We start from the raw sequence: 18,693 nt of genomic DNA, 5'->3' as shown, positions 1-18,693 counted from the left end.
CCACGAAGGAAAAAGTCATCTGTCAGAGCCGTGGAAACATAATGGCAATGACCCCGGAAAAGCGGTGTTCTCCTGGGAATAGTCCCCATTATCAGAGGATGTCTTGGATCGGAAGCACTCGTCAGCATTAAATGGCTTATTCGCAACCACCGGGACTAAAGGTTTGGCAATCTACTGAGCTGGGAAAGACGCTACATTTGCACCATCTACTCTAGCATCTAGCAGGGAGGCACAACACTCTGATTTAGTTCCTTCACAACCTGTTCTCATGTATTCTAAGCACGAGGTATGGGCTTTGGTGAATGTTATGAGCATGATTGTTTTCTTGTCCACTTTCTCAGTTTCTTGTGTTAATGTTGTCCTTTCCTCTTCCAGTTTGTCCACTGTAAGAGGTTTCCTTTCTAGCTGTCTCATTCAAACAAAAACAAAAATCATCTGCCTTGACTGGAAATAAAGAAGGTGAAAAGGGGGAAGTTGTAAAAAGATGTCCAGTTACAGTGGCCCAGTAGGGACAAACCTACACACTTTCTTGCTGCAGGTTTCCTGCATTGCCGTCACACAGGACAAAGGGAGGAGGGCAACGCTGAAGAGAAAGAAGGAGGTAGAGGAGGAAAAGGGTCATGCTAATGCTGCAATATACCTTTGCATAGCACAACACCTCACAGTCCTAAAAACAAGCTGCGGGTTTAGGTACACGTTGTCTGTGAATCGCCATTCCCATCTTCTCCATCACTACCACCGCCATTTTTCCTATTTACCCTTCTCATTCTCCCACCTGCCTTTCTCGTCATGGATGTGAATCTCACATTGAAAAATGGTTTATAATGCAGTGCCATAATGTATTGATGCTACAAAGCTGGAGTGAGTGCTTTACAGCAGTCCAAACAACTACTTTATTATTTGGAAACATACTTTGGAGGAGAGAGGCCTCCATTTTGATGTGACAGACAGCTGAGCTCTCACACAAGTAAAAGAATCTAGCATCTAGATGTGAACAATGATTTCAGTGAGGAATCCAGACTTTAACATTGGTAGTTTAGAAGAAGCAGGTAAGCATTGAAAATGGAATTGGAATTCGAACAGCAATACTAACACGATTTAGTTAAAATTAAAACAATTTAATTAGTAAAAAAAGAAACTACAAATCAAAATTGGTTTAATAGGTTGATAGGAATAACTATAGACCAAAAGCCAGGTTGGGGGGAAGGGTATATGCATGTTTGTCTGTGTGTTTACCTCTCAAATGCTTCCACGTGTGTTTGTATGTGAGTGAGTACTCCGAAAAAATAAAGCAATCGATCTTCTTCTGGGAGTTCAGAACACTGGCACAGCGAAATTTGAAAACAAAAACCCAGACAAGTGGGTTAGACTCTACATGCTTCTGAAGTTATGCTCATTACCCACCTGTCTCCTGAAGTCCCTTCCGACCGACTTCTCTAAAAGCCTGGGTTGTGCTTCAGATGTTTATGAGGTTTAAATTCAAAACATCCAATACTTAAAAAAGAGGATATCTCACATTTTCTTCTAACATAGATTTCATGGTCATTCAATTTATAAATTGTGACAATTGTTGTTACACTAATTAGACATCAAGTGAATTGACCATGGTAATTTAGGTTAGACAAGGCCTATATTAGCATGGAGCTCCATCTACAGCAAACTAGATTCAACTAGAAAGAACTCGGAGCACTCCAGAGCAGCCATGCGCAAAGCCTGTCAGTTCCAGGCAACACTCACATACGTCTTCTTCAACAGTCTCAGGGTGACTCATGATGGGCTGATCCTGGAATTTCCTTCCAGGAAATGTTACTCTAAGCCTTCAGTCAGGTCAAAGAACACAGCCTATTTGGAAGCCCAATGACCTTCTCCTCATGGTAAACACAAAAGGAAGTTTTCATTTGCCAGAGCACATGGGATGTATTTCATGTCAACCTTGATGAATTTCAAAATCAGTGTGCTTTGTTACTGTTATGTTACGATTAATAAAGCAAAGTGTGTTTTTGTTATGGCCACCTGATGCTAAGCCTCCACCTGTGGAGAGGTGTGGGTGCATAAGAGATAGAGGGAGACATACCTGATAGAATCCATATAGATTGTGGACATCCCGGTGTTCCCAGCCACCGTGGTGGATATTGCTCTTTGGCATAGTGAGTTCTGGTGCTTTGAAGACAGAAGGTTCATTCATATCATTCCAAATAAAGAGGATGTCCGTAGAATCCTGTGGAAAATTAAAGATGTCAGATTGAATTTGAAGCGTGTTATCAACATTTGCAAACTTACAGAAGGACGTTCAAGAAGTGAGGGTGTACTTGTGACATTTGTTGACCAATCTCCATCACAAAGTACACTACATTCGTAGAGTTTCCAACATGGCATGTAAACATTTATCTGAATTTGTTGGCAATATTGTCAATCAATCAATCAATTAGTTATTTGTAAAGTGAGGCAAATCACCCATGAGGTCCTCAAGGTGCTAGAGTTTGCTGACTGCTGCTTGATTATTTGTTAATTCGAACAACCAGATCTTGAGACCTTTTATGAATTGCTGGAGCGATGAGGTGGTCCTGTGGTGTAGTGGGGAGTTGTTCCAAGCTTTGGCCGTCAGATGAGAGAAAGAGCGTGCTCTCCTTTAGTGCTTCAGCTCACAGAAACTATTCAAAAGTGTACAATTCAAGACCAATTCCCCTTTTTCTTAGGGTAAAATAGTAATAATTAGTCACACCCAAGTACAAACATTTGGCAATCAGAAGCATTCCATCTGGTGCAATATACAATGGACCTTTAGTAAATACATGTATATGTATAGAAAAGGATGGGAGGGGCTGCTGAGACCTGCACCAGCAGGTCACTGCAAGAGAACCTATTGGCTTTACTAATAGCAGTTTTGCAGAGCAGTTTGTAGCCACCTCCTATAATATTTATTTTCTCTCTGAAGCCATAAAAGTCTGGAAAAGATTGCCAGGCAATAAGCAAGGAGCGGCAAGATATTTTCCGTCTTTTATTTTTATGTAGTAGCTCTAGTCACCTTCCAATGTCCTCTATATCCTTTTCTCCTCCGGAGTGCTTTAATTTATGTACAAAGTTCAGTTAATTTACAATTACAGTTTTTACTAAAATGTGTGCATAAATAAGGATTGGCATGTGTTTTTAATGTTTCTTAATTTTTTAGTAAGCCTTCTTCTGGAGAAGTATGTGCATTAAAATATTTTACAAAGCCCTAACAGTACAATGTTCTCAATAAGCCCACTGGTCCTCTTATAGAGGTAGACTAAAGCACCAGCTGTGACCCACGCCATACCTTGTAAGCTTCGAAAGCAAACAGCGAAGAGTACCATTTTTGCACATCAGGGTTTGTAAAATCCAGGTAACAAGAAGACCCTAATGCCAAGACAAAGACAGATCAAGATTATAACAGCAATAACTCTTTGTAAGCACTTTCAAAGCATGAGATGCTCTCTTCGCACATATCTAGGAAAAAGTGGTGAATGGAAGTAAAGAAAATGGCAGGCAAAGGATAATGGCAAAAAAGACCTAGAGGTAGCAATGACTGGATCTCCTCCAAAATGCACAGACGCAAAAAGAACAGGACAAAAATTAACAGGGATAGGTTATCACACAGAGTTGTTGACGTGACATAAAGATCTTTGAAAATATTTTTCTGAATTTTTTCAGTTTTATCACTCATGATCAATGTTAGCAAACATTTTACAAATGTCAATAATGCATAATCTGATTGTCAGGAGCATATGGAAGGCCCGGCAAAAAATCACAGTGAGGATGTTTTGCTGCACAACCACAACAAAGTCTCATTCTCTTTAGTTCTGCTGTTTTGCAATCTGGCTTTTGTTTTTTTATATCTAGATTAAAGGTTCTCAAACCATTCATGGCTACAGATTGGCCTAGGAAAGCCATCTTGCCATTCTCAGCTATGAGGTTTCAACACAAGGTCATTTTTGTGTACCAATAAAAAAAGTATGGTAATCATTGATGACCGTGACACATTCACAATAAAAAAGCTCCTGCTTTATTCAAAATTATCCATTATAATATTGAAGATAATTCCAAAACACTCAGGGCCTCATTTTGAGTTAGTTAGACGGGAAAGCCCTTCCGCCAAACTCGCGACAGGGTGGCGGTGACCACTCCGCCCGACCTATTAGGTTTTTCCCGTTCGGCTGATGGGGGTAAAAGGCGGCAGCATTGTCTACGGCAGTGAGGTCACCTACTGGGCACAGCAGACAGTGAACATTGCAAGGGTGCTGGGCAGGGGGACCCCTGTACTGCCCATGCAAAGTGCATGGGCAGTGCAGGGCCCCCTGGTGGCCCCTGCACTTGTTCTCTGCTAGCCTTTTCATGGTGGCGAAACCGCCATGAAAAAGCTGGCGAAGAACTTGGTCATAATCCACAGGGCAGCGCTGCATGCAGCGATACCTTAGCAGATTGGGCCTCAGCCCGCCGTCAACCCGACAGAGGAACCCTGGCGGTCTGACCACCAATCTTAATGTGGCGGTTGGACTGCCAAAGCAACGGCAGTCCTGACCGCCACTGCGTGGCTGGTGGACTTAGGAAATTTAATATGAAACCATGTAAATAAAATGTTCAAAGTCAATCATTAATCATGTGGAAACTTATTTTGTATCATGATCTCCTTAAAAAAAATTGATGAAACAATACACTTATTTCAATACACTCATGATTATCCTGCATTTTAATTTCATTATAATTATCAATGTTATGTCAAGCAAGGGGGCTGGCAGTATGCACGCCATGTTACCTTTTTTGCTCATTCTCAGCAGCTTTGATTAAATAAACAACCACAGTGTTCAAACAAATGTAGAAATCACAACAAAACAATATAACTGTGTGCAGCTTTCTAGTCCTTTCTCTTTCAAAATTGCTCCTTAGGTAACTAAATATCTATTTACTGTTTTCAGTTTCTGATGGTAATTTCAATCAATCAAGGAAATCGTATAGGAGGAGAGTGGTGGAAGTGCCACCTGCTGGGGTGAACGCACCTTTTGATTTTGTTCAGGAAAAAGTAAAGTGCAGTATCATCACCAACATAACCTAGGGTGGCCGAAGCGTATTTTATGTATTTTATATGACTGTTTTTACAACACATTGACTCTCTGGCAAGGAGAGTACATAGACTGGAGGGAGACTGGAAGAGATTCTGACGGCTACAAACTACAGTAAAGCAGGTACTTTTACAAATTATTATTGGAAGCCAGTTGAGCATGTTTCTTCATTCACTTTAAGGGGGATTTTTAATATGCATAATTCTAGTCTAGGCATATATTTACGATTTGCAAAGTACACAAAAGGAGACTTTACATGTTATTATTAATAATGATGGTAGCATTATCTATCAATCAATCAAACATTTATAAAGTGCAGCAAATCACCCGTGAGGGTCTCGAGGTGCTGGAGCTGTATGCTGCTACGTGGAGGAATGATCATTCGAACATCCAGATCTTTAGTTCTCTTCTGAATCGCTGGAGTGACAGTGCGGTTCTAAGGTGCAGGGGGAGGTTGTTCTAAACCTTGGCCGCCAGGAGCAAGAAGCAGCATCCTCTGCCATTGGCTCGACGGATCAGTGGGGTGTCTGTGATGGAGAAGGAAGCTGATCGAAGGTGTCAGGTGTTTGTTGATGTATGCTGGTCCTTCGTTGTGCAGTGCCTTGTAGGCATGGGTCAGCATCTTGAACTGGCATCTCTTCTGAATCAGGAGACAGTGTCGTTTTATGAGATGGGGTGTGATGTGGGTCTTTCTGGTGAGGTAGAGTACAAGTCTTGCTCGTATCCTCACTGATTCTCTAGTAACAGGCTAGTAGATTGCTTTGCAATATCAAAATTAAAATAAAAGGAAATGTATATGTGGAGATTTGAGAACGTATAATGAATGGATAATTAGTAATTGTGTACGGGAGATTAATATGCCTGTGGAGTGTTAAAGAGGAATTAGCATGAATACTGTACCCAGATATCCTGTTTTTGGGGGCTTGATCTTTGTTTGAACTTGGGGGTTGTTTCTTTGACTGTAGCTGCGGAGGGTGAGCATTAAACAGAACTATGCATGCTAAACGGTAGCCTACATGTCTTTAATAAAATCTAGAATTTTATTTTGTATACTAGGATTTTTTTTATTTCACACATGAAATTTTATTCCGTAACCTTTGGTTAATTGTGAAAATAAATTTTGACAATTGCGCATCGCGTGTAAAGCTGCTGTATACACTGGCTCCAGAATTGTGTTTCAAATGCAGCACTGGTATAACCTACTAAATATGGGATATTCAACGTTGATTGTTCTAGAAGATTAATTATGGCAGGTAAATTGTGAGTGTATTTGGTTAACTGAAAGTCACAAACTACAGGTCTGAAATAACATAGTCTTCTTGCTCTTAATATCATCCTCTCGTGTCCACTACCAGTGAGTTAATGTAAGTACATTGATATATTCAATAATTATGAGAAAGACATGGAAAACAAAATAGGGTATAAAACATTGGTAAGGATTTCAGATTGCAGTGTAATTGAAGAGAATACATATTTTTGGAATATATGTCATAGCAGTGTTTGTGTACTAGGATTATCTAATTTATTTAACATTTTATTCACTATAAATTATTTTTTAATAGGGATGGAGAATTGGCATATCAACTGTAGGATGCTGCTGTTATCAAAGTAGCATATCTTATTTAACAACTATCTATCTTAATCAAGTGCTTTATATATCACCAATCTCCTACATCTATTTTTTGTACTAATTAAACCACTCTCCAGTTTTAGATACAAGGTGAACATTTACTGTAAATAGAAGTGCATTCTCCATATTTGTTACATTTTAAAGCACATTAGCGCGATAGAGAGTTAAAGCAGTGATATATGAAAATGTTACGTGAAATAAAATATGTTACAAATGAACGCTTTGTAGTGATGAATGTCTGAATCCATCTTAGCCACTAGGAATTAGTCTGGATGTCATTCCATTCCACTGTTTTTGTAAGTTTATATTATTAAAGAAGATTACCAGCTTCATACAAATCATTATTCAATGGCATATTAAGGCAGAGCCATATAATATTTTTGTTCTAAATACAAAATAAGTAAATAGCATCTGTAGTCTGTTTCAGTAGACTGTCTTACTTACTTCGCAGGAACCTAAAACTCTTTGCATTAATCAACAAAGCATAACACTATGTGTTAGCGTACACTTACACTTCAAAGAACAAACACTACTCCTCCAAAAGTCAACACAAACAGTAAACAGAAAAATAACTGACCTGGCCAGCAGATGCCCACAAAGTCTTTGTTTTTGTTGTCCTTCACAAAATAACCCTTGTCTTTGGCTTCAGCATAGACTGAATACTTGAGGTCAACCTTAATATGAGGATCCGAAATAACAACAAGCTGAAAACAAGCACAGAATGTCAATTTCTCCTTTTTGAAGAATCCTTCCCCGGACGAGTGTGCAAGAAATTTGTCTAACAAAATTGACACCTTCATTTGAAAAATCATCATGATAAACCAGAAAATGTAATCATCGGTTAATCACAATCTGCAATTTACAAGGTAGAAAGCATACTAACGGATGTATGCATGAAAGGATTGAATTTCAATAGCTAGAGCTAGTCTGTCTAAGTCCTTATGCATCTTACGGGATGGATCAGATAATAATGCTCTTATGGATATAGAATATTTGGTGCTTATATCAGATTAGGGAATGTTACTGTATCCTGCAGCAGTCCCTAAGCAAATATAAGCACCAAATACTAAAATATTAATATGGCAAGATAAACTGAGTTAATTAGAAATTTATACTTTGAACTCTATCTCTGCACAAATAACGTAGATGACCTTTTCCAAACGTGTACTGCTGGAATATCCAGGCCTGATTGCATTTTGGACTTGCACTTGTCAGAACACACCATATAGGGACATGTACCAATTTTCTGAGCATGAACTCTTAACTACCATGCTAAGAGTCAGAGGGCTAGGGAAGAAGAACTATGTCTTCAAAGAGTGAGCAGCCAGAAAGTGTGATCCACCTGTAGATCTGCTTTGGCAATGAGGAAACCAGAACACACAGCTACAAAGGAATCCTTCAGAAAAACTATGCTTCTATATTGGTCACTGGCTTGTGGCAACTGTTTTCTGGCATTAAGCTTCCGGAAGGAAAAGTGTCTTTTTGGTGGTCAGGTAGTCCTTGGCACTGAATCAAATCTAGTCACCAATTCAGAAGGATTATGATCCAGTCAACAGGCAAATGTACAAGGAATAGGATCCAGTCAACAGGGCACTCTAGAAGGGTTAGAATGAACATCTTATCTTGTTATTCATCCGGCTAATACATAAGATTCTCTACCCTACTAAGAACAAGGTACACAACGCCCCTCATTATGACCCTGGTGGTCTTCAGACCGCCAGGGTCACAGTGGCAGTCGGCCCGCTGACAATGTGGCAGTCTGAAAGCCACATTACGACCATGGCAAAAGCGTCACGGTTGGACCGCCAGCACTGCCACTTTTCCACCGGCCGACGGCCTGGCGGTGTTAGCGGTCTCAATCTGCCATGGCAGCACAGCAAGCAGCGCTGCCCTGGGGATTATGACCCCTCTCTCTGCTGGCAGTTACACAGCGGCAGCACCGCCATGTAACTGCTAGAGGAGACGGGGCACCTGGACAGCCCATCGTGATTTTCACTGTCTGCTTTGCAGTCGCGATTTTCACTGTCTGCACTACAGCATTGCCGCTGGCTCAATTACGAGCCGGAGTCAATGTTGTAGGCTGCTTCCGGTTGGCTCAGCGGGCGGAAACTCTGTTTCTGCCCGCTGACTTCGCGGGAAACTTTTAATGGGGCCTGCAGAAAGGAAGCCGCACTGGCGGCAACTTGATTGCGGGAGTTTGGCGGATGGGCTTGTTCGTCCGCCAAACTTATAATCGACCCCTAAGTGTTTGCAGGTTTGTTCCTTTTTGCTCAATACAAGACATTAACATGTCTTACATATCATTAAGGCAGGGTGAAGATATCATCTAATCGAGCTATGCTGCAGCTTAATGACACCAGGGGTTAGACCAGGTCACCTCTGAGAATTGCAAAGGTATCCCAACAGTCTTTGTTGGCCACACTCCTTATCACATATTTTCTGAGTACCCTACTGTCGTGATCTGTGGCTTCAACTCTCCTTTCCACACCTGCACATCTACTAAGTCTGATACTTGAATTCACAAGGGCTAAGGTCATTCTAGGGAAGGAAATGCTGGCAGTGCATTCAGAACATTGATGCAGCTGGGTGAAAGGCTTTGTGCCTCTGTAGGACACACTATGCATAGAGAGCTGAACGAAAATTCAGAAACTACATTTTATCACAAGACCGGAGGCTCCTATTAAGCTTACTTTTCCTGCTTTAATTTCAATAGAAGCTGCAGTCAAGAACAATAACCAATCCCATAAGCGTAGCAGAACAAGCTACCAATGGGAAACAAAGAGATATAAGGACCAATCAGAACACAATACACCTAACGATATACCAGGCTTGATGGCAAGTAGCCCTCTTTTCTTCCTGCTCGCAGTCAAGATAAGTATATCTTTTCACGTTCAACCTATTTTACAAAATGTTTAGTATTTACAGTGTTTTCGTTTGCTAGTTATATTTGCAACTTTTCTGCGCGTTCATGCGCGCGCCCTGTTTAATCGTATTACGATTAGCGCTGCTCTTTTCCCCCCTTCGTTAGTTTTATATCCGTCGTCTCAACCGTTCTCCTTGCGCTTACTGCGCTACTGCCTTTATCCTAGCGTTCTATTGCAGACGCCCTATCAGACTCGCGTCTGCCACGCTTCAGCTCAACGCGTCCTCTGTCAACCGAAAGCGCTCCTCCTTATAAGCTATTTTTAGCCTTTCTCTTCACTGATTTTTCTCTTGTTACTTCCGGATATTGTGCCAGCTCACCGCCCTTCTCTGAAAACCTCCTAGAGGCGTAGCTTTACTCAATTACAAGTTTCTGGTTGGCAGGGGCTTTGTTAGTCACACACCCCTCCTCCTAAGCCCTCCCACTCCAAATTTAACCCTTTTTCTACCAGTTTATTCCTGTTTGACCAGCAAAATGAATTTGTACTCGTTTTTTTAACAGAATAATGATTCTGAAGAGGCTTTTTCAGATAATTTGAATAAGTTTATTCAATCCTCAGTGGCAAAGGCAGTTTCTGCCTCTATGTCAAAATTTTCTAAACAAATTGAAAATACTGTATCATCCTGTCTTTCACAATCACAATTGCCCCAGTCTGCGGGGAAAGCAGAAAGCGCAAACCCACAGAGGCTTCTAATATTAATCAGTCCAATGCCTCTTCTGTGCTGTTGAGCAGTGAGTCTAACTCACACAGGACGGAGGACGCCGTTCCTCACAGGCCTCCTATCTCGGATGGGAAAAATTATTTGGGTTCTAAGAGTAAGGCAAAAACAAAACATTTACTCACAACCCACAAGATTGTGATTGACAACATAAAGGACACTGATGATGACATGGATGACATTGAGTCTGATTAAGACATGGATAATATCAGTAATTCAGATTTTTGGACTGGACCACCTTCCAAAAAAGTTAAACCAGCGACAAGTGGTCAGCGTCTAGGAGGGGAGTAGAAAGTTGAAGGGAATCCTATGTTTGATCCCAAATTAATCCATCACCCTAACTCCACTGAGTGGCTGCCTTCAGAACATGTCGCAGACTATATTACAGCCAAATTACGCCTACCATTTGACAAACAAGTGCGCGCCAAGCTTCGTTCCAAATGTCCTAGACCCTCTATTCCTCTACACATTACTTCCACACCCTCCATTGATTCTTCCATGATAACCTTTTTCTCCAAGTTCGGGAAAGACCCACGTAAAGGAGTGGACAGAGCTTGGTCAGTCTGTCAGGACAAAGTCCTAGACATAGTGGGTCCTTTGGCCCGCATTTTTGACATGGCGGAATCCGCCAGACTGAGTAATGATTCTATCGATCCAGAAGAACTCTCCCTCTGGATTCAGCGAGCCTTCTGTCTTCTTGGCAACGCCAACTCTGCCATGACTCATGAACGGTGAAAGGGACTTCTTCTTAAATTGGACCCTAAACTGGCTAACCTTGCCGCTATGGATCCAGGTCCCAAAGCAGATGGACTGCTGTTTGGAGATTCCTTTATTAAGGAACTAAGCAGATATGTTACAACCTTCGCCTCCTTGTATAAAGCGCAACAATCACTCAAAAAAGTCTTTAATGCGCGGGTTTTTGCCAGGGCCGGTAGAGGAAGGGGTTGCTTTACCGGCCGGTATGCCAGATATCAAGGCTACAGAGGCTCCTTTAATTCGCAACAACAAGATTTCCGTCCTCAATTCTATCCCCAACGATCCAGAGGCTTCAGGGGCAGGAACCAGCGTAATTCCAAATCCTATACTCCCACAGGTAAGCCCATTTTCTGGCCATCTTTCTGTAGGGGGTCGTCTAAAAACATTTCTCCACTGGTGGAAAGAGATTACTTCAGACCCTTGGGTTCTCAACAATGTCAAAGGTTACTCAATAGAGTTCTAGGGCACCCCTTTTCAATTGTCCCGTCCTCCTCTCAAATTCTCAACAGACATGGCAGCCCTTGTCTCCTCGGAAATCCAGGCCCTTCTTCGCAAACAAGCCATTCAACCTGTTCAACCTCATCACTCAAGTTTCATAAATTCTTGTTGTTTATCGCCATTTCAAAATGGAAACAATTTTGCATCTCAGAGATTCTCTGCTCTTGAACGATTGGATGGTTCGTCTAGACCTTCAAGACGCTTATTTAACAGTACCCATTCTTCATTCTCACAGGAAATTCCTTCAGTTTCAATTGCTCCACCAAACCTATCAATTCAATTGCCTACCTTTCGGTCTTTCTTCAGCTCCCTGGTGCTTCACCAAGTTAATGAAACCAGTCGTAGCTCATTTCAGAGCTCAAGGGTTCAGATTAATAATTTATCTAGACGACATCCTTCTTATGCATCAAAACCTGTCCACTCTTCGCTTTCAACTCTCGTACACCATTTCACTCCTCTCGGAATTAGGTTTCATAATCAACAACGAAAAATCCGTTCTCAATCCATCTCCAACCACGGAATTCCTAGGATTTCTAGTGAATGCCGCTTAAGGCACTCTTCAACTCCCAGATACAAAAATAAAATCCATCAAATCAGAGATAATCCTCTCTTTACGGCAGACTTCTCTCTCCCTAAGATCTCTTGCAAGAATTGTAGGTCTTCTTTCCTCCTTGATTCAAACGATCTTCCCAGGGCCCTTTCATTACCGAGCACTCCAAAGATTGAAGATTCAGCATTTACGCAAGGGTCTTGCTTATTCAGATTCTATCCTCCTCAATCACAAATCCCGTACAGAACTTCAATGGTGGCTAGATCACCTGGAAGCCGTGAACAGCAGGACTATCTTTGCATCAGCCCCAGATCTTGTATTAGAATCCGATGCAAGCCTAACAGGTTGGGGCGCAAGGTGGGGTCAAATATCAACTGGAGGAACATGGTCCTCTCAGGAGCCTTCATTGCACATCAATTGTTTAGAGATGCTTGCAGGCTCCTTTGCAATCAGAGGTTTTACCAAAGACAAAGTTCAATGCTCGGTCCTCCTCCGTATGGACAACCTCTCCGCAGTCAAATACATAAATCATCTCGGCGGTACCAGATCTAAACCTCTAGCCAAATTAGCCAAAAACTTCTGGGAATTCTGCCTTCTCTGAAAAAAATCTCAGTTAAAGCAGAATATCTGCCAGGTTCTCTCAACTCAGGGGCAGATTGGTACTCGCGTCATCTCTCCGATTCCAGCAATTGGAGGCTTCATTCTTCTGTCTTCAATTTCATCCATCGCAAATGGTGTCCCTTTCAAATAGATCTCTTTGCGTCTCGCCTCAACTCACAACTCCCTCAATTCTTCAGTTGGAGGCCGGATCCCCAAACCCTAGCTACCAACGCTTTTCTTCAAGATTGGTCTCACTCAACAAATTATGCATTTCCTCCTTTCATTATGATCAACAGGGTTCTTGCACAAGTACGGCGTCAGAAAGCCACCGTAGTGCTAATGTTCAATTTTGGCAGTCCCAAGTTTGGTTCCCTCCACTTCTCGAGTTATCAGTAGACTTCCCAGTCCTTCTCCCCTCCTTCCCATCTCTTCTTCTCAATCCCGAAGGATTTCTTCACGATCTGATCCTCAACAAATCCCTCCTTCCATCAGCCTTGAAAGTGTCAGGTCTTCTTCCTCCTATCCAGGAATTTCACTTGAAGCTTCAACCCATATTAACAACTTCTGTGCCCCAGGTACATCCAAAGCTTACAAGTCCGCTTGGGCAATCTGGTCCAGCTGGTGTCTGGGAAAATCTAGTGAACCCTTTTCAGATATTTCCCTTCATCATCCTTTCATAAACAGTAAACCTGTAGGCGAACATCCTATTATTTGTCGGCTATTAAAGGGAGTAAAGTTTTCCAATCCTCCTCTTCCTAAGTATACTGTTTTATGGGATGTTAACTTTGTTCTACAAATGTTTCTATCTTGGCAAGATAAGACTTGTTGTCACTAAAAATGATTTCTGCTAAGTTAACAATGTTGCTGTGTCTAGTCTCTATTAAACGTCTTTCAGATGTCAGAGCTCTGGATATTTCTGATCAACACTTTACCCCTACAGGTGTTCTTTTCAATGTTTCTAGATGTACAAAAACCAATATCTCCTCTGTGTTCTATCCTTTTTTCCCCAAATATCCAAAGCTATGTGTGGGTAACTGTTTAAAAGTGTATGAACAGAAGACTATTGATCTCAGAACGTCTTCAGCCACCCAACTTTTAATTTCCTTCAGGAAACCCTATAAACCAGTTTCTTCCCCCACTTTGGCTCGTTGGGTCAAATGGATCATGTCACTTGCAGGTATTGACACCTCTAGATTTGGAGCCCATTCTGCTCGGGGTGCTATGGCGTCCAAAGCCTTCTGGCCCGGGTCCCGTTTAGAAGACATTCTGAGATCAGCAGATTCATCAAATGATGTTAGATTTCGTACCTTTTATTGTAAACCTGTTATTACTGCATCTTCAGTAGTAATTGATATGCTTTAAACAAGCATAATAGGAGCCTCCGGTCTTGTCATAAAATGTAGATTTTTCAAATAATTTATGATGGAAAGTCTTAATTTTATTAAAGACACGGAGGCAGTAATTATCCCACCACATTTACTCTAACTTTGTTTTCATATCCCTCCCTTTAGTCTGTACCAACGCTCCAGCGACTACCTCTGGATAAATCACTGAGTTCATCTAACATTACGAAGCTCAGGTTCTCTCAGCCAACGTTCCCTTTGGATTGTCACCATCTTTATTCCATCAAGGCTACGTCTACTTTTTCTCTGGATTGGCTTCAATACTTGTTTGCTCTAATTTTAGCTGCCTGTATAATTGCTTGCATATTTCCAATTTTTAAATCCTTTCAATGACTTTCTCGCAGAAAAAAGAGGGCTGCTTGCAGCCAAGCCTGGCATATCTTTAGGTGTACTGTGTTCTTATTGGTCCTTCTATCTCTTTGTTCCCCATTGGTAGCTTGTTCTGCTTTGCTTATGGGATTTGTTATTGTTCTTGACTGCAGCTGCTATTGAAATTAAAGCAGGAAATACTCGCCTCCGTGTCTTTAATAAAATTAAGACTTTCCATCATGAATTATTTTGAAAATCTACATTTTCCATGAATGTATATATCTTTTGCAATGTATGAAAATGTCAGCAGACATTTTGGAGATATGGAGTATAAGTTTCTACACGGTCCAGACCATTTATGTAGGCAACCAAGAGATGTTGTTGCAGAAGCCAGGCTTTTAAAAACATTGGAGATTGCTGCTTTCCTTTAAAGCGTGCTTGGAAGTTGAAGCTAACTACAATAAAGTATTAGAAGGATTTGAGTAATGTTTCAGAAAAAAAAAATAGTGATTTAAGAACTGTTTAAGAAGTAACCTTGAATTTGCGTAAAATTACATTTTTGTTGCACTTTCTTTTATTCCAAAGCTACGTGAGGAATGGAAAGGATTGTCAGCATCTTTAAAGATTATTGCTAATTCTCAATGCATATACTGTTTTCAAGGTAGTGGTATGACCTTATGAAAGAGATTCATTGATTCCAGTGTATGTACAATCCTTATGAACTTTTGTTTACATGACAGTTTAAAAAACAACCTTGAATGCGGTGGGTAAGGTGTATGCAAAACCCAAGTAATATAAATTACAAAGATATTGTTTATTTCTTTTATTCAAAATGTATTGGCATGTGCATAACAGTGCACCTCAAAAAGTGGTTCATAATAAAATATAGCAACCAAAATCAGGTGCACAACACATCAACCCAGCAGTGCACACAACCCTACTCATCAAGGAGGGAATACTCCCAGAAGTGTCCATGCTTCCCCAGTCCCGGGATTCCGCCTCAACAATATCAGGTCAATCCCACCAATTACCAATGCCCCTCTCCCCTCCCCCTCACGCCCCAACCTCCCCCCTTCTGTCAACCCCACTCCAATCCCTACCAAATCCGCTCGACAATGCCATAAACCAGCACAGGCAATGCACACCAGGACTCTGCAGTACTCAACGTGTCAGGACTTGTACGGAGGGCTTGGGGAGATTTTGTTTATGTTTTAGTCCCAAGGATGTCAGAGTCTCACCAATACCCCAGAGAGTTTCAGGTATAGATATATTCTGGGGGCATATCATTTGCTATTGCAAGTGTTCAATGATTCAATACAGAGATAAGGTATTAAAGATATCAATCCTGTTTGTACCTATCCACTATGAATCATTAGATGTCAGCAGAGTCAGAGTGATGAGTCAGAGTGGTGCTATCCAGTGTCTCTGTTCTCTCTCTTATCCTATTCCTCTTTCCCTGGGTTTCCTTCTATCCATCATAATACTTTGTGCATGGTTGGCCATGGATATGGATCAGGAACCCAGGCTAGTGCAGTCTGATACCTACTGAATGTTCTAAATCTCAGATATGATTATCATCTTTCACAAACTGTAAGTTGAATACATTATTGTTATTTCTTGAGGTCCCTATCTGGAAAGTGAATACTGTATCCATCAGATGTTTAATTATGTTGTCTGTGGTCTGTGCCTACCCACTGCTCTGAATAGATCTCTATACTACAGGTGATACTGCCAGGTGAGTCTTGGTTACAATGAGAAGACATTGAGCATAACTATTGATTTCTGTTTTTGAACCAACTATGTTTTAACTCATTTTCCCTTTTACAGAAGATTATGAAAAATCAAAAAGCTCACCTTCCTCTTTTTCTCCCTGAGCACATCTTGCATCTGCCTGGGGTGGGGGAATGTAACTTTATCCCAGGTGAAATATCGCTTGTCATTTGTGTGGTCTATGTCCAGCCATATTACATCATAAGGGATGTCATGCTCATCAAAGCCTGCATCAACTGCCTTCACATCCTCCTCGTCCACATAGTTCCAACGACACTGATGGTAGCCCAAGGAGAACAATGGAGGCAGAGCTTGGGTACCTAACATAAAAGGAAGGAATTTAAATTACACCAATCAATCTCACATGTTATCTAGTACAAGCATCTGTAATGGAGATAACATGAGTAAGCCAAAGCCTCTTTAGTCGTTCATTTTATATGTTTTGAAAGCTGGCATGTATCATTGATATACATTTACAATTTTGCTTAACAGAAACAAGATGATTTGGAGAGGTAAGCCCTTGAAGCCAACAAGTTTGTGTTGAACTTCGGTCACAGGTGCAAAGCTCAGCAGGACTAAAAGTTCGTATCATGTTTCTCAGCAAATATCAATAACCTGAGTAGACATTACAATGGGTAGTGTTTAAACATGTTAGTTCCGAAGAAATAAAATATAAAAAAGATGGTAGTAAAAGGCTAATGTAGTTTAATATCTAAAGCTATATTTAATTTGCCCTCTTCTATATTATTTCGTCACTCAGTGTACTAAAGAGAGCTCATTATATGTGTGCAGTTAAGCCAGTTTATAATTTCCTCCTAGAGAAGCACCAATACAACAAAGATTGGTATTTCCCAATAGCAAAATTCCTATTACATTTTGAGTTCAGTTCTAGTACTAGGGAATTACAATGAGAAAAAGTGTTTGCCATTTCGCCTGGTTTCCCCTGGGGAAATGCAGACGAAGAAAACAACTTGGATACTTTCCATAAAGTTTGTAATCCCAATTCCACTGCTGACCCATTTACAGCCAAATTTACAGCCACATTTACACCAAATCCTGAACTATTACACTGTCATTATAATGCCTTTAATGAAGCTTAAGTGATGCATTTATAGATGTATTGATGGTTCTGCTCGATGTATCAAAAGGCTTAAGCCATTTTGAGTCTATACGGAAATACATTGGTACATAAGTGGGTTGTGTCTCTGCATACTATCATACAATGAACGACAATTACACTTATTCTCTGTTAGAAATGGGGTCTCTAGTTGGCAGAGGTATGCACCCTGTCCAAGTAGGGATCACAATCCTAGTCAGGGTAAGTCACAACAGAACCTAACTTATCCTGTGCTCACCCTCCGGTAGCTTGGCACAGAGCAGGCAGGTTTAACTTAAAAGGCAATGTGTAAAGTATTTGTGCAATAACTCAAACAGTAACAGTGAAAACACCACAAAAAAGTACTCCACATCAGTTTAGGAAAATAGATACTATCTATCTGAATAAAATAAGACCAAAACAACAAAAAATCCAATATGCCCAAAGCAAGACATCACTTTTCAAAGAATTAGATCTTAATCCATAAGAATCAGTGGTTGTATCGTTTTAACACACATTACCTGGGTTGCATCAACAATAAAGATGCGGAGGGCTGCAGAGGAGGTGATGTGTTGGAAAATAAAGAGATGCGTAGATTTTTCTGGTGCGGCGGAGGTGATGCGTTGATTCATTCTTCGTGGGCAAGGTGATGCATCGTTTGCCAGGTGTGTAGCCTTGGCTCCTTACAGTGGTGCTGGGATATTTTGATGCACAGGGATGGTGCATGGATAATCTAAAACACACTGTGATGATGAAGCAGGCGCTGCGTCAATCCGGTAGGCAGTGTGGCGATTTTTTAGCCGTGAGACAGGCGTAGTATTGATTTTTGCAAGCATTGTGTCGAATTTTTTAACACAGTTGATTTTCCCTCTCAGATGAGGTCTTTGATGTCCCTGAGACTTCTTAACTGGAGGCAAGCTCAGCCCAAACCCTTGTGGGAGAAGGCAGAGTTCTTCCAGAAGAGTCAGGCAGCAGCAGGCAGCAGTGCAACAAGCAGGATAGCGGTCCTTCCAGAAAAGCAGTCCAGATGAGTCTTTTCGGCAGCACCGCAGTCCCTCTGATAGTCCAGAAGTGTCTGATTTGGTGGGGCCATAGACCCAGTATATATACCCAAATGTGGCTTTGAAGTGGGGGAAACTTCAAAGAGTGGTTTTGAAGTGCACCAGTTCCCCTATCAACCCAGCCCTGTCTGCCAGGAGATCCGTGGAGGGTTATGAGTCCTTTGTGTGAGGTCAGGCCACTAGCTTTTGGAGTGAAATTGAGAGCCCCTCCACCCTTCTTGCCCAGAAAGACCCATCAGTATGCAGATGAATGCAGATACAGCTGAGTGTCCTGTGTTTATGGCTGTCTGGGTTGAAGGC

At 41.3% G+C, this 18,693-nt stretch overlaps 1 protein-coding gene across 2 annotated transcripts in view; it reads right to left on the bottom strand.

Moving 5' to 3' along the window:
- Positions 1-18,693, bottom strand: part of GANC (glucosidase alpha, neutral C) — a 388,017-nt gene that overhangs the window by 231,745 nt on the left and 137,579 nt on the right. For both annotated transcript variants that reach the window (XM_069208780.1, XM_069208781.1), the window contains 4 exons: positions 16,321-16,556; positions 7,286-7,412; positions 3,299-3,378; positions 2,075-2,218 (listed from right to left, as the gene is read on the bottom strand). In XM_069208780.1, coding sequence (XP_069064881.1) covers positions 2,075-2,218; positions 3,299-3,378; positions 7,286-7,412; positions 16,321-16,556 — 587 coding nt within the window. The remainder of the gene's footprint in view (positions 1-2,074; positions 2,219-3,298; positions 3,379-7,285; positions 7,413-16,320; positions 16,557-18,693) is intronic.

This window comes from Pleurodeles waltl, chromosome 9 (assembly GCF_031143425.1).
Source record: "Pleurodeles waltl isolate 20211129_DDA chromosome 9, aPleWal1.hap1.20221129, whole genome shotgun sequence".
Classification (NCBI taxonomy): domain Eukaryota; kingdom Metazoa; phylum Chordata; class Amphibia; order Caudata; family Salamandridae; genus Pleurodeles; species Pleurodeles waltl.
Note: the sequence above shows the minus strand (reverse complement) of the source record. Positions and strands in the feature narration are given on the sequence as shown.